General features: G+C 39.2%; 1 protein-coding gene across 1 annotated transcript in view; it reads right to left on the bottom strand.

Moving 5' to 3' along the window:
- Nucleotides 1-12198, bottom strand: part of LOC139156604 (cytochrome P450 2K6-like) — a 30009-nt gene extending 17811 nt beyond the window's left edge. Inside the window, exon 1 of the mRNA XM_070732457.1 lies at nucleotides 11841-12198. Coding sequence (XP_070588558.1) covers nucleotides 11841-12023 — 183 coding nt within the window. The 5' untranslated portion in view covers nucleotides 12024-12198. The remainder of the gene's footprint in view (nucleotides 1-11840) is intronic.
- Nucleotides 12199-16718: the final 4520 nt, after the last annotated feature.

Here is a 16718-nt window from a genome sequence, read left to right on the forward strand (position 1 = left end):
CGTGTCAATGGTGATGTGGACGCGGGAACTGACAGCATTGCGCAGTGCACACCTAACTTTCTCCACTACATGTTGGTGCAGGGCAGGGATGGCCTGGCGTGAAAAGTAGTAGCGGCTGGGAACGATGTATTGTGGGACAACCATTTCCATAAAATTTTTGAAACTTTCTGTCTCCACCAGGCAGTAGGGGAGCATTTCAAATGCCAGCAGCTTTGAAATGCTGGCATTAATGGCCTGGGCTCATGGGTGAGATGGGCTGAACGTCCACTTTCTCTCCAAAGTTTGAGGGATGGACAGCTGAAAGCTTCCCTGGGACGGTATGGACAGGCTTGGCAATGGTGGTGGTGGTACTGCTGGTGGTGGAGGTGGTGTTGGTGGTGATCCTACATTGTCCCTTAAGGGAGAGACAGGTGGCCTTGTTGTTGGGGAGCCAGTGGCAGGGACCAAGGCAGCCACAGCAGAAGAGGAAGACCCAGGCGTTTGAATACTTTGAAGGTATTGCTGCCATCGAAGCTCATGTTTTGTATTCAGGTGCCTGGTCATGCAAGTAGTGCTGAGATTATTAACACCTCTCCTTTGTTTCAAGGACTGGTGGCAGAGCATGCAAATGACCTTTGTCTTTTCATCTGTAAACTGTTTGAAAAAATGCCATGCTGGTGAGATTCTTTGTGGTACATGTGGGCGCGCTTGGTCCCTGGCCAAGGTGGACAGTAGTACCAGCAGACTGAGCACTGAGGGTTTTCACCCTTCTCCCTCTTCTGCTGGCTGCCTGGGGATGTGGGACCACCACTGCCTCTTCCTCCTCTGAACTCTGCCGGCCTTCAGTCCACGTGGGGTCTAGCACCTTGTCATCACCCCTGGCATCTTCTTCCACCCACTCCTCGCTGCTAGCCTCCCTCTCAGCTTCAACATTGCAGTAAGGTGCAGGAGCAGGGATTTGGGTCTCATCTTCCTCTATCGTGGCCTTCCCCGATGATGCCCTGGACACCTCCTCATTCTCCAGCAGAAGCTCTTGGGCATCCGGAAGCCCAAGGTCTGCAACTGGGGATGGGGCAGGTGGTTGGCCCATGGCATCCCAGTTAGAAGTGTCATCAAAGAGCATTAAAGACTCCATTGCTTATGGCTGAGACAGCCTTGCTGCTTTGAAGGGGGGTGATAAGGAGGGCTCTGAACTTGCAGCTGAGGTGGAATGGGTGAAAGGCAATCCCATGGAACTGGTAGCACTGTGTCCCATATTATTTCCAACTGCCTCGACTTCTTCTTGCCTTTCCACTCTGGAAGAAGTTTTGGGGTCTGCCAATATAGGCCCCAAACCAGGGTACATGCTTGCACCACAGGAAGAGGTATGAGGTGCAGATGTTACATGTCCTCTCCCTGCCCCTGCAGCAACAGCTCCACCACCACCACCACCACCACCACCACCACAGCTTTCTTCATAGTTAAAGCCCTGCAGTGACAGTGGCCCAAGAAATTTGGGAACAGAAGAAGGCACGGCGTTCAGGTGGACCAAGACTTCAAAAATTAAATGCCCTGTAAAAATTAAATGCTCAGACAGCAGTAGAGGTCTTGTCTTAGAGAGAAAAGGAAATGCAGATAAAGGAAGTGGCCCTTTGTTTGACCCAAAACTAAATTAACAGAGAACACTAGTGGTTTTTTATTAGATAGAAAAAAGAAATGCAGAGATAGGAAATGGCTCCATGTTTGACCCAAAACTAAATTGACAGAGAGCAGTAGCAGCCAAGTAAAAATGATACTCCTATCTTAATTTCTGTAATGGCTTGATCTATCACTTCTACATGAATTTTTCCAGCCCAATCTGCACCTAGGACAATTCTATCGTTGAGAAATCTCCCCTTAGGAAGACAATGGCAGAGATGAGATATTCCCCTTTTCAGCAGCAGCAAGCTCAAGTCGCAGGGAAACTGCCACACCAAAAATCTTTCCCTTTTTTTCTCTTGGATGGCTAGCTGGATCTGCGCTCAGGAAGACAATGGCAGAGTTGAGATAAGCCCCTTTTCAGTGGCAGCCAGCCCCAGTTGCAGCCCCCCCAAAAAATCTCCCCTTTTTTGTCTTGGATGTCTAGGTGATCTGACCTTTGGAAGACAATGGCACAGTTGAGATATGTCCCCTTTAAGTGGCAGCAGCCAGCAGATGCAGCCTAGGTGATCTGCCCTTAGAAATCTCGCCAACCTATCTTTCCCTGTCAGCAGCAGCAACAGCACTGTCCCTAACTAATGTGGAGCTCTTTTAATGGCACTGGAGAGCATGGTCCTGCCTTTTTTTTTAAAAAAAAAAATATTTTTATTGAATTTTTTAAAAAGACAAACAAAGACATACAACACTAAACATTTAAGAAGCTACCATTGCTCCGCTTGTCGTAGAAGTCTATCTAATACAGAAGTATAAAAAATCCTAACTGTAATCAGATCTAAGCAGAAATACCACACATGTAAGTTACATTCTTGTTAAATTCAACTCTATATTTTTAATATTAAACTTATTAATTAAATTTCTTTATATTTTAAAATATTCTATACTTATACAAAAGGAGAAGGAAAAGAAAGAAAGAAAAAGTTTATTAGTAATACTATTTACCATTTCATTCTATATTATAATTAATTATTAATACCATTTTTAAAATTCCACCAATCATATACTTTGTCCCATATTTTATAATATTCTGTTTCAGTTTGATTATTTAAACGTTTAGTCATCATATCTAGTTCTGCACATTCTATAATTTTTTAAAATACTTCAGTATCTTTTGGTATTGTTTTTTCTTTCCATTTCCGTGCAAATACAATTCGGGCTGCAGCCAATATATGTATTATTAAATAATAAGTTTCTTTTTTATACTTTGTATTTCAAATACCCAATAAAAAAAGTTCAGGAGATTTTTTTATCTTCTCCTTTGTTATTTCATTTATCCAATTCTCTACTTTGTTCCATAATATTTTTGTCTCGGAGCATGTCCACCACGCATGGTAATATGTACCAAATTCTTTTTTACATTTCCAACAAATAGGCGATACAGACGGAAACATTTTAGAAATTCTATATGGTGGAAGGTGCCATCTGTAGAACATCTTAATTTGATTTTCTTTAAAGGAAATTGATTTTGTTATTTTCCAATTATACATCCATATTTTTCCCATGTGTCTAAATCTATCTCTTTGCCTAAATTTTTGCACCAACTGATCATATTGTCTTTCAATATCCAACCTATCGTCCTGTAATTTATTAAGTATTTATACACATTTCCAATTGTTTTTGAATAATTTTGAAATAACAATTTACTCAATACATTATTTTCTTTTTTAAAAATATAAGTCTTTACATCTGTTTGATATCTGGAACTAATCTGCATATATTGCCACCAATCTAAGTTAATACCTAAATCATATAATTCTTGTTTTGTTCTTAATTTAAATTGATCGTCTAACAAATCCCTATATTTCCACATCTTACTTTTTTCTTTAAGGTTCGGGTGTGTAATAGCTTCAATAGGTGATACCCATTCCGGCATTACTAAAAATGTTTTTTCTTTATTTCATTCCATACCTCTATCAATGCTTTCCTAATAATATTATTTCTAAAATAAGAATGTGTTTTTAATTTATCGTACCATATAAGTGCATGCCAACCAACCATCAAGTCATGACCTTCTAGGTTGAGTATCCTTTGGTTTTCTAAGGTCAACCATTCTTTTATCCATGTCAAGGCGGTGGCATGATAATATAATTTCCAATTTGGGAGGCCTAAGCCTCCTCTTTCCTTACGATCCTCTAAAGAATTTTGTTTTATTCTTGATTTTTTACCTTGCCATATAAATTTTAATTTAATTTTTTATTTAATTCAACAAAAAAATTCGGTCCTGGGTTTATTGGAATAACTTGAAAAAGAAACAAAATTTTAGGCAGGATATTCATTTTAATTGTAAAGATTCTTCCTACCAATGATAGTTGTAGATTACTCCATGTTTCTAAATCTTTTTTAACTTGACTTAATAATTTAAAATAATTATCATTTTTCAAAGATACAGCTTTAGGGGTCATCCATATCCCTAAGTATTTCACTTTTTTTGTAATTTTCATATTTGATAAATCTCCTAAATACCTTCTTTGTGTTTCAGTCATATTTTTTGTTAATATCTGCGTCTTTTCTTTATTTATTTTCAATCCGACGACTTTCCCATATTCTTCAATTAAATTTATTAAGTTTAAAATAGATTCTGTTGGATCCTCCAAAATAAACGCCATGTCATCTGCAAATGCTTGTGTTTTATAGCTTTCTTTTTTTATCTTCAGTCCTTTTATTTCCTTATCTGCTCTTATTTTTATCAACAATACCTCTAATGTTAGAATAAATAATAGTGGCGATATTGGACAACCTTGTCTTACTCCTCGTCTGTTCACCATTTATTATAATTTTAGCTGTTTGTTCAGAGTATATAGCATCTATTATGTTAAAAAACTTTGTTCCTACCTCCATCTTATTTAATTGTATTTTCATAAAGTTCCAATCTACATTATCAAATGCCTTTTTCGCGTCCAAAAATATAAGCGTCATTTGCTTTTCTGGATGTTGCTCATAGTATTCTAATATATTTACTATTATTCTTAAGTTATTTTTAATTTGTCTTCCTGGTAAAATACCATTTTGATCACTGTGTATCATATTATTTATAATACGTTTTAGTCTATTAGCAAATATTGATATGAAAATTTTATAATCTACGTTTAATAGTGAAATAGGTCTATAGTTTTCAATTTTTTCCTTTTCTGTATCCGCTTTTTGTATTAAAGTTATTAAAGTTTCTGACCATGTTTTTGGCAATTTACCTTCTACCAATATTTGGTTATATGTCTCAAGCATATTTGAAAAAAGTATTTCTATCTCTAATTTATAAAATTCCGCTGGTATTGCGTCTGTGCCAGTTGCTTTATTATTTTTTTTATATTTTATAAATTGTTTTAATTCCATATCTGTAATAGGTTTGTTCAATCTTTGCTGTTGTGCTTCAGTTAATACTGGTAACTCTATTTTTTCCAAATATTTAAAGATTAAATCCTCACTTATTTCTTCTTTCTTATATAATTGTTTATAAAATTCCAATACTATTTCCTTTTTATCTTCTGTTCTATGTTTTATTATACCCTTTGAATCTGTCAACTTTTTTATAATTCTATTTTCTTTCTCTTTTCTTTGTTTGTATGCCAACCATCTTCCAGATTTATTCGCATGTTCAAAATATTCTTGTTTTGCTCTTTTTATCTTTTTATCTTTTCTACAATTGGTTCTTGTTCTATTAATCTCAATTTATGTCTTATTAATTCTCTCTGATTTTTTTAGCTTGTCATCCTTATCCTCTATTTGCATTAAAATTTCTAAACTTTTAAGTTCTAATAATTTTTCATAGCATTTTTTCCTCTCTTTGGTTTTTTTCACTGCGAATGATATTGTTAGCCCACGTATGTAAGCTTTAGTTGTATCCCATAAGTTTTGAGGGGTAGTATCAGTATTTTTATTTATTTTAAAGAAAAACTCTAATTCTTTTTCTATCCATTTTTTATACTCTGGATCTTTTATTATATTACTATTCATTGACCAATTGTTTATTTTCCTTTTACCTTTCCAATATATGGATAAGGGGTTGTGATCTGCCCAAGTATTTGTCTCTATTTCTATTTTACTAATTTGTTACATTATATGAGAAGGGGCCCAAGCCATATCAATTCTAGACCAAGTCTTATGGGGATTAGAATAAAAAGTATATTGTTTGTCTTTTAAGTGTTGTTCTCGCCATACATCTTTTAATGATAGTTCCGTACACATTTTCCAGAACGTCCCGGGCAAAATTACCTTTTTTCCCCCCTTTTCTTTTCCCGGTATAATCCACTTGGTCATCTGAAATTGCATTGAAATCCCCTATTATTATCATATTTTCAATTGATAATTTGTTAATTTTTTCGTGCAAATCTTCATAAAATTGTTTTTGGTTATCATTTGGTGCATAAATTGAGACAATTACCAGAGGTTTTATTTCTAAGTCCAATTGCACTATCAACATCCTTCCATCACTGTCATTATATATTTCTTTAGATTTAATTAGTTCATCAATATACATTGCTACACCTCTTTTCTTTTGATTTGCCAAGCTAGTATATAATTTCCCCAATTTTGAGTTTTTGAGAAGACTTCGTTTTGATGTTTTGATATTGTTCTGTCTGGGTTCCCCCAGACCTCAACACCAACTGGAAAAAACAGCCAGACACTCTGGTAAAAGCCAAAAGTATTTTATAACTGGAAAAAATAAGCACAGAGGAAAACCTGTTCTTTCCAACAGACAGAATATAATATGGTACAGCAGGGTCCTGATGTCCAGACAATACAGCAAGCTTCTTGCTGGCACACCCCCCCCAAGGTTTCAATAGTCAAAGGCACAAACCAGGATTCCAAGACACCAAAGTTCACAGTCAGGTCCCACGACTCTCAAAGATAAAACTCCACAAGCCAGGAAGGGTGGGTCTGCCTTTTAGCCTTTCCCAAGAGCACCACACCCAAACCCAGCTGCTGCCACTTTAATGCTGAAAGTATTTAGCCAATTGACTCCGTCTCTGATTAGCTCTCCGTTGTCGCAGATCAATTATGGCTTGTGCACTTTCCTCTAAGGAATCCAGGCTGCTTGCTGAGGAGAGCTCCCCCTGGTGGGACTCTGGCTGTCCTCCCTCTTCTTCAGCCTGGGATTCCTCCTCGTCTGTCTGCACCTCCTGTTCCTCAGCCTCTCCCTCTGAGCTGGAAACCGACAGAAGGTCAGCCGTTCCCGGAGGGGCCTCAGACGGAACCACAACAGATATGAACTTCTTGTAAAATATTTATCTGAGCTTTTTGTTTCGTAAGTTTAGTTAATACTTGATTTCTTTTCCTTGGGTTGTTTAATCCATTTACGTTAACTGAAAATATTTTCAGTTCTTGTGTCATCTTTATTTGTAATACTTTTTAACTTCTTTTGGTTCTCGAAGCCAGGTTTCCAAAATTAGTTCCTGTGAAGCCTGAGTTTGTTTCTGCTCCACTGCCAATAGTTCTTCCCCTCCACCTCCAGTGGCCCCCATCGTAGCATCACTGCTCTTTGGTTCTATCTGAATTTGTTCGATTTTGTCCAATCCGCTACGTGCTAAGAAAGATCTTGCTTGTTCCACACTTTCTATTCTTACTCTCGTCGATTGCCAAGCCAAAGTCAAACCTTCTGGTACCAACCATCTGAAAACAATGTTCTTTCTGATCAGAATGCTTGTAAGAAAGTAGTATTGTCTTCTACTCTCTCGAACTCTCCTCGGTACTTGTTTCAGAATCATAATTTCTTTCCCATTACGTTGAAAAGTCTCATTTTTTGTCAATCTCAGTATCTCGTCTTTGATTATTCTTCTTGAAAATTTAATATGAACTTCTCTAGGTAAGTTATGGCGTCTCACATAGCCAGTCTGGACTCGGTAGACTTCATCAATTTCTCTTACCAATTCTGCTGGATCCACTTGCATGATAGCGGCTATCACTTCTGCCATTTTTGCGGGTAGATCTTCATCTCTTTCTTCTTCAATATTTTGGAATCTCAGACCATGTGACGCGGATTGGATTTCTAAGTTGGTTATTGCTATATCAAAATCTCTGCGGGCTGCGTAATTACGATCTTCGTATTCTTCCACTCTTTGTCCCATGATTTGAATTTTCCCTTCTGTCATTTGTATTCTTTTTTCACTTTGTTGTAGGTTTTGTTGCATGGTTTTTATATCTCCATCCATCTCGGCGACCTTTCCTTTCACTTGTTAATTCTATTTTAAGCTCAGCAACTTCTTTTTTTATCTCATCTTTCATCTCCTTCATTTCTTGTCTCAGTTCTTGCTTCATTTCTTGTAGATACATTTTCATTTCTTCTTTGTTTGCAGCAAGTTGAGCTTGTGTGGGTTTGTGACTCTTGTATACCAGCTAGGGCATCTTGAATAATCTGGAAGTTAGGATCCATCAATGGCTTTTCTTTTTCTTTCTCTTTTGCTAACATTGTAGTTATAGTCCTTTGTTGTAATGGTGATGAAGTTGGGGAAACTTTTGGTGTAGTAGTTGAAGTCGAAGCAGGCGTAGTTGTTTGTTTTCGCGTTGTTATTGTAGTCACCGAAGTCACGCTTTGTGCCCTATGAGAACCTTTCATATTCCAAAATTTTAAAGAGTAAATATCAATTCAATTAATACAATAGTAATACGATAATTGGTTATTTGAGTTAATTAAACAGAAAGAAAATAGAAAGAAAAGTGGAAGAAAAATAATTCAATCTTCTAAAAGCCTAGTATCCTAAAGAGGGGGGATCAGGTGTGAAGGGGAAGAAATCAAGCTTCTAGTTGATATTAATTAAGTTAATAATAAAGAGAAAGAAAGAATATGATTATGATGAGAAGAAAAAATTAAAGGCAATAAAAGGAAAAGGGGAAAGAGAAGAGAGAGAGAGAAAGGAGGAAACCTTTTTAAAAAATTATTTGTACAAAATGGAAAAAAAATATTTATTTAAAAAAATTAAGTAAAAAAAATTCTAATATTTTTTAAAAAATTGAAAAAAATTGAAAAATAAAAATAAAATAAAAAGAGTAAATAAGTAGTAAATAATCACACCACAAACTAATAAAAAGAAAATGTCAAAAAAAAAATTCCAAGAAAAGTTTAATAAGTCCAAATAATCCAAATATGAGTTATATTTTAATAAAAATATCCAGAAGAAAATATTCCAGAGGCAATGTCCAGTATTATATCCAAATTAAAATGATTGTAAAAAGAAAGTTTATATCTTCTTATTGTATAAAAAAGAAAGAAAAGAAAAAGTATCCTTACACCTCTGATGTCGTGTTGGCAAAAAAGTAGTCCCAAAAGGCTCCAAGTAAAAAGGATGAAAAGGATAAAAAAAAGGAAAAATTATAAAATTATAAAATTAAAGAAATAAAAAAGGCAGTCCAATATTTATTCTGAGTGATTTAGTTCAGTAAAATTTCATTCAAATGGAATAAAAATGGAATAATCTCAATTCAATTCATATAGTCATATATTCAACTCATTAAAAATATTTCTACTTCATCCAATCAAGTAAATATCAAAACAGTCTTAAGGAAAAAAAATATAATCGTAAAAAATGAATAATGAAAAAGAAAAAATAGAAACACCACACTATACTCTTAAAATTTAAAAAAGAAATTATACTGTTAAGTTTGACAAAGACAAGTAGTTCCGGCTGTTCTTCTTCCGCGTATGGATATCACTTACAGTTTTTTCCTTTGTTTTTGTTCGCCTTCAATTAGAATCTTCTTTTCACAAACTTCCTCAAATACCAAAAGATTTCCTTATGGTGCTGTCAATCAACTTTATCTGCCGATCTGCTCCCCTGTAGACTTCTTTTTTCTATTTTTGAACTTCCGCTATCGGAGATCACTATGGCTGCGGCCAGGCAGCCGCCTGGTCGCAGCTCTCCATTCTTGTAGCTGCGGGGCTGTCCCTAACCCCTGGGGCCGCAGTGATCCGCCCCGGGGGGGTCCAGGAAACCCCCTGTCCTCGGCCGACCCCCTCCGGTGTCGGCACAACGCGATCGGGTGTCCTACAAGCTGGAAAGGTAGGCTGCGGAGCGGGAGCTCGGCTTCCGCACCTTTGGCACGATCGGGCTCCACCCGGAAGTCGGTCCTGCCTTTTATACAGGTAGGGTTAGGTGTCCTGCTGGGCCAATCACAGCCATGTGTCTGGCTGGCCAATCACTGGCCAGCAGGACGCATGGCCAATCACAGCCGGTCTTGCGTTTCCTGCCCGGATACAGCATGGCTTCGGCTTACAACATGGCTGTTGATTGGCGTATCGCAGAGTTCATTCGAACCCCGAACCTGAACACGGACTTTCAAAAAAGTCCGGGTTTGGGTTTGGTATGCCGAACACCACAAAGTTCTGCACGGACCCAAACTATGCAAGATCAGTTCGCCCAACACTACTTATCTTATTAAGATAGTGGGAGAACGTACGACTGGAATAATGTGACCCTTTACTGCATAAGAGAATCATTATATTTGGTACTCTTCCAGAAACTGAGATATCATCACAAACCCAAATGCATCAGCAGTCAACATGGTTAACATTACAACTATTAGTCTGAAAGAAAATTTTCCACAATAATCATAATCATAAGGTTAACTTATTTAATTATAATGGCAACATCAATTCAAGGATGGTCTCAAGGAAGAAAATGCTGTTTTCATGTTCCATCCATATCTTCTTGATTCAGATACTTTACTGAATCAGCAATCCAAGGATAAAATAGAGAACCGCAAAGAGACTGTGTTTATTTCAAACAATAGCTAAAATTATAAACATCAAATGAATCAGTCAGCAGTGCAGAGCAGTATTGTGCTTTACCATCTCCATAATATCTCAATAACATGCACCTTCTTGAGCTTGCTGAACTTTTAACTGACTTGATGAAATGATCTAGTCAAAGTGCCATGGAAAAGTCTTTTGCTAATAACCAGCATAGGAAAAAAAAGAAGAATGTTGACTATTTGTGGCTGCATTTGTTCATTTCTAATGACCATAAATATATTTTAATGTGTTTCTTACTCATTCCCTCCCAGGCATCTCTGTTTCCAAATCGTAGTACAGTATGGTCATGACCATAATTCATTCCATAAGTTTGATCCAATTTAGATCAAATTTTGATCCGCAACCCAATTTGGTTGTGACCCGAACCTAATTTTGGAAATTTGGCCCTTACAAAAATAATGGTGTAGCAGAGGAAATCGGCCATGTTGGGAAAAATTAATGACGTTTTTGGTTGGAACCCAAATTTGTTGTGGTCAGAAGCATTTATGAATAGAGTAATTCTATTCCTAATATAAGAACCAGGTAAATTTTAATGATGATATTCATCCATCGTGTTCGAAGAGCACCTTGACATCTAAATTGGGAGGATATCAAGACTTGCACATGAATTGGATTAAAGTGAGGGCCAGGTGTGCATAGTCAGCCTCACTCTTTCTTCCCAGATTTCATCTTGCTCCAATAGCAGGACAAGAATCAAGACAATTGGAGATGGGCTGGGCTCAGTGGTTGACCAGGGCATCTTTTGTGTCTTGCCGTGCTCTTAGTGTACCACATCTCTTTCAGAGATCACCTTCCTGAACATTGTCCTATTCTAGTAGATTTCATCTTCTCAGTCCACCGGAATCTGTCTTCATATGCTTGGGATAGACAAGCCCCTATCTCACTGAAGGTCAATGACCCAACAGCTACTCTCAACCTCATTTGGCCAGCCTGTCAAAGCTGTTGCCCAGGGTGTGGAGGCTGCTCATGCTACAGCTATTGGGAGCCACAGATGAGAGCTGAGTGGGGACCAAAGGTGAAAAAGTTACCCTAAAAGCTGCCATAAAATGAGCTGCCATAAAAGGACACAGCATGCCCCTACACCACAGATGCTATCCCTCCCTGAACAAACCGTACACCCTAACTTTTAATACATTGTAAGACAGTGGAACAATCTTATTCTATTACCTCTTGCAATTCACTAACATTGACCTGAGAAAAAGATATTAATCCCAACCATCACCTAAAAAACAACCAAAAACCTCTCTCAATTGATCTGTCCATTTATAGGATTAGGTCCACAATATGAATAACTGAGCTTGCCAATATCTACTAATTCTATGCATAATATAGCACAGTTACGTACAATTAAACAATAACATAAAATCAGAATATCTCCAAAATATCTTGACCCAATTTTATCTTGTTAGTTTAGTTGCTTTCAGTCATAATTTCAGCATATTACCTTTAGCATTGTTTTGTGTGGTCTTTTCATATCCATAATAAGGAGATTTCCAAGAAGGGGTAAAATTCTTGGTCTTGGTGGAAGATTTTGGGAGTTGTTATTCCAGGAACTGTTCATTTTCAAAAGGAATATAGTCAGAAGAATAAAGAAGAGTGATATAGGAACAAGTTGAGTCCAATCCATTTTCTTTCAGTAAATACTTTATGTAGTATTTAAAATGAAAAATGCAATACAATTTGATCAAATATAGTTCCTGCACAAGATAATGCTATACAAATACAAAAAACTGTTGCACTACCATGGAGATAATTTAAATATGTTTTCAGTGTTCGGTTGTGGTCAAAGTCCTGCCTTGTTTGTTCAGCAAAATGAACACCCCACCCCCCTCTCCCTCTCACTCCCCTACTCCTTCTAAAATGCCTCACTGCTAATTCCTGGCTTATGTAGTAGCTTAAACAGGTTGTTTTATTATTTATTTATTTATTGGACTTTTGTGCTGCCCCTCTCCAAGGACTCGGAACAACTCACAACATATAATAAAACAATATATAACACTCTGGGTCCAATTAATTAAAATATATTACCTAAAACTGAAAACCATAAAAAATCCAGTCATTCTCATTCAATCAGTTTCTCTCTTACAATGATTATCCAAATATTTTCATTTTTAAAAAAGTGGACAGGGGTGAGACTGCTGTGCCTTTCTTTATCAATTTTCCTTACTATCATTTCTGTACTGGAGTGTTCTCTTCACTTTCACCAAACAGCTATAATGTGTACAATTGTGAATAATGTAGAATTCAAACATGAATTAAGTAATGTTTGCATGAAAAATCTAGAAGCAATTTACACTATTTCCCTAAATCTTTTGAATGCCCTTTGCAAATTCCCTTTTATTTCCTATCTTGTTCTCATAGCAAGACTCAGACTCACAAGTCACAATGAGGAGGAGGAGAGGAGGCATGGCCAAGTATCACAATGGTACCGTGTTTCACCATTCTGAGGGAAACCCAAAAACTTCCAGCTGTAGGGGGCTCAAAATTGAAAGAAATTAAGCCAGAATCTCTCTCTTGGAGAGCTGATGAGGAGAGGCATGAGTTGGTCACCCAGGGGGAAGTGCAGACTTCCTAGGGAGCCAACACCAGCCTCCCGATCTTCAGCTGAGGAGAGGTGACTATGGATGCCATTAGCTGGGATGGCCATCACTTGAAGAATTGAAGAAAGGAGTGGAAATCACCTGGATGAGATGATTTTTAAAGTAATTGTGTCACCCTCGCTATGTTTCAACTCTACACACGCTCCAGTTGCCATGAGTAAGGTGGGGTGGGCATGGGATTTGGGAAGGGAAGATTCAGGAGGCCCTGATAAGTTTTGTTTCCCTAGCACAGAGCAGGATAACTTTTGCTTTCCTGGAAAGCAGGTGACCAGAAGACCGTTAGAAGTTGCATTCCATAAGTGTGACATGGTTGTGAAGATGTGTCCACCTGACAAAGATGAACAATGGAGATTGGCTAATTTCCAGGGCTGGAGGGCAAATAGGATCTTTTGATATGAACTTGTATCACACCTTTTTTCCTCGATCTTTGCTTTACCTTTGTTGCTTTCACTCCTGATTTGGATAAATTCACTTTTGAAGTTCAAAATGGACTCTGAGTTTTATTTTTCTTAAATTCCGACTGAAGCAGCTAACATTAAGCAAAGATTGAGGGGAAAAGGCGCGATATATGAGGGGGATGACAAGCCCACAGAAGGCCCTTTGGGACAGGGAGCACAGCAAAGAGCAGCAGCCCAGACCCCCCCCTCAAGTGCAAGCCCAACAGGGTGGAGGGGGAGCTCGCAGGCAGCCCTAGTGAGGGAGTTGTTAAAGAAACTCAAGGCTGCAGAGTTGTATGCAAAACTGTCTAAGTGTGAGTTTCACCAGAGCAAGATTGACTATTTGGGCCCCATTTCACACCAAGGGGTGGAGATCAACCCCGAGAAGTTGAGGGCTGTTCTGGAATGGGAGGCCCCATGCACCAGAAAGCAACTGCACAGTTTCCTAGATTTTGCCAATTTCTACCAGCAGTTTATTCCAACTTTTTCTCAGATAGCCTTGCCAATCACAAGCCTTTTGAAAACGAAGGGGGAAGGCAAGCCTAAGGCGAGTGGCCCACTGTGTGGACTAGGGAATATCAGGCAGCTTTTGAAAAGATAAAGAGACTGTTTGCGTGTGAGCCCATCCTCAAACATCCACACTTGGAGCGTCCGTTTGTGGTCCAAGTCGATGCTAGTGATGTAGACATGGGAGTAGTATTGCTGCAATAAGATGAGGAACAGGGCCTCCGCCCCTGTGCGTACATGTCTATGAAATTAACTGAGACTGAGCGCAGGTGGGCAGTGTGGGAAAAAGAGGCATTTGCAGTGCGTTGGGCCCTGCTAACTTGGAGATATTTTCTGGAAGGGGCTAAGCAACCTTTTGAGGTGCGGACTGATCACAAAAATTTAGAGGCATTGAAAAACCCCTGGAGGTTGTCCCCCAAGCAAGCTCGGTGGTCGCAGCATTTTGGGCGGTTCAAATTTTCGTTGCGATACATCCCCAAAGCCCTTTCAAGGTTACCTCAATATAATAGCACAAGGGCAGAGGTAACCCAATCAGTTATTCCAGCCCAACAGTGGGTGTGCCCTGCAGTGATGAGAGAGCAAAGATCCAAGGTGACTGATTTACTGGAGAATTTGAACACGAGAATAAAAAAAAGTCCTAAAAACAGCTGACTGGTTCCTGGCTCATCAGGTGGAGTGCACTCAGTGAGATGAGCTAGCACAGATAGGGTCCAGGGTGTATGTCCCAGCCTCCTTAAGACTGGCAATATTGGAAAGGGGCCATGATTCTAAAGTGGTGGGGCATTTTGCATTCCTGAAAACTTTACACTTATTGAGAAGGCAGTTTTGGTGGCCTTCCATGAAAAAGGACATTGAGACTTATGTGGCCATTTGGCCCATCTGTGCTGCAGTGAAACGACCACCTGGCCACTCACAGGGACTGTTGCAAAGTGTGGCGAGACCTGGGGCACCCTGGAAGGAAATATCTATGGACTTTATTGTGGACTTGCCTGAGAGTTGGGGGAATACACTTATTTGGGTTGTTACTGACCTTTTTTTCCAAGCAGGTTCATTTTGTAGCTTCCCTGAAAATCCCCTCTTCCAGAGCATTGGCAAAGCTCTTCATACAGCATGTGTACTGACTCCATCGAATTCCTGACCAAATCATCTTGGACCGAGGGGTCCAGTTCACTTCAGATTTTTGGAAAGAATTCTTGGGCCTCTTAGGCACAAAACAGGGGTTAAGCTCTGCCCATCACCTGCAAACTAACAGAGCGTGTGAGAAGGCCAACTCAGTGTTGGAGCAGTACCTCTACTTTTATTTAAATTATCAGCAAGATAACTGGAGCGAAGTTCTGCCTTTTGCAGCGGTGGCCTATAATAATTAGCTACACAATAGCACAGGATTTTCTTCATTTAAATTGGTTTGTAGATAGGATTTTGTGCCTATCCCTGAGTTGCCACAGGACCACCCTAAACACCCCAATTTAAAAGAATGGGTGACTCAGTTAAAGGCAAATTGGCCAATAGCCCGAAAGGTTCTCGATGAGGCTCACTATGCTCATAAGGTACAAGCTGACAAAAAGAGGGCTCAGCCACTAAATTGCAAAGTAGGAGACAGAGTTTTCTTGTCAACAAAGTTCTTACGGACCACTCAAAAATCTAAAAAATTAGGTCCTAAGTATGATGGTCCTTTCCATATCGTGCAAATGGTGAATTCAGTAGCTATGAAACTAGACTTACCAAAAACCCTGCGAAGAATTCACTTGGTGTTTCATGTCAGTCTACTCAAGCCTGAGCACACATCAGAGTTATGGCCTGCCCAAGCAGTGCCCCCCTACTTTTGTTCATTGAGGAGGAACAACATTTTGAAGTCAAAGAAGTTCTTGATTCTAGGAGACAAAGGTGGGAACTGCAATATCTAGTGTCTTGGAAACATTTCCCTCCATCTCATGCAGAATGGGTTGAGGAGAGACACATGAACACCCAGAGAGAAATCAATCGCTTTAGAGCAAAATACACTGATAAACTAATGCATAACATTGTATTTTTTTGTCTGTTCTTTTTCTTTTACGACTAACGTCCCTGTTTTGGGGGCTCTGAGTGTCAGCTTCACTATGTTTCATCTCTCCACACGCTTCAGCTGCCACTATGTTTCATCTCTCCACACGCTTCAGCTGGAGGAAGAGTAGGTCTGAATCTGATCGAACACTTGTAAGAGCTTTTATTAAGACTTACAAAGTGGCGCTCAAGGCGGCAAGATGCGCGTACCATGCCGCCTTGATTGCATCAGCGGAATCCCGCCCGGCCGCTCTGTTTAGGGTGACCCGCTCCCTTCTTAATCAGGGGGGAGTTGGGGAGCCCTTGCAGAGTAGTGCCGAGGAGTTTAACATGTTTTTCGCTGATAAAGTCGCTCAGATCCGGGCCGACCTCGACTCCAATTGTAAAACAGAGTCGACTGACAACGAGTCAGTCGAGGTGACTGGGGCACGTACTTGTCCACCTGTCTGGGAAGAGTTTGATCTGGTGACACCTGATGAAGTGGACAAGGCCATTGGAGCTGTGAGTTCTGCCACCTGTTTACTGGATCCGTGTCCCTCCTGGTTGGTTTCGGCCAGCAGGGAGGTGACACGGAGCTGGGCCCAGGAGATTACCAACGCTTCCTTGGGGAGGGGAGTTTTTCCATCACTCTATAAAGAAGCGCTTGTGCGCCCCCTCCTCAAGAAGCCTTCCCTGGACCCAGCAGTACTTAACAACTATCGTCCAGTCTCCAACCTTCCCTTCATGGGGAAGGTTGTC

Source organism: Erythrolamprus reginae, chromosome 1 (genome assembly GCF_031021105.1).
Source record: "Erythrolamprus reginae isolate rEryReg1 chromosome 1, rEryReg1.hap1, whole genome shotgun sequence".
Taxonomy (NCBI): domain Eukaryota; kingdom Metazoa; phylum Chordata; class Lepidosauria; order Squamata; family Dipsadidae; genus Erythrolamprus; species Erythrolamprus reginae.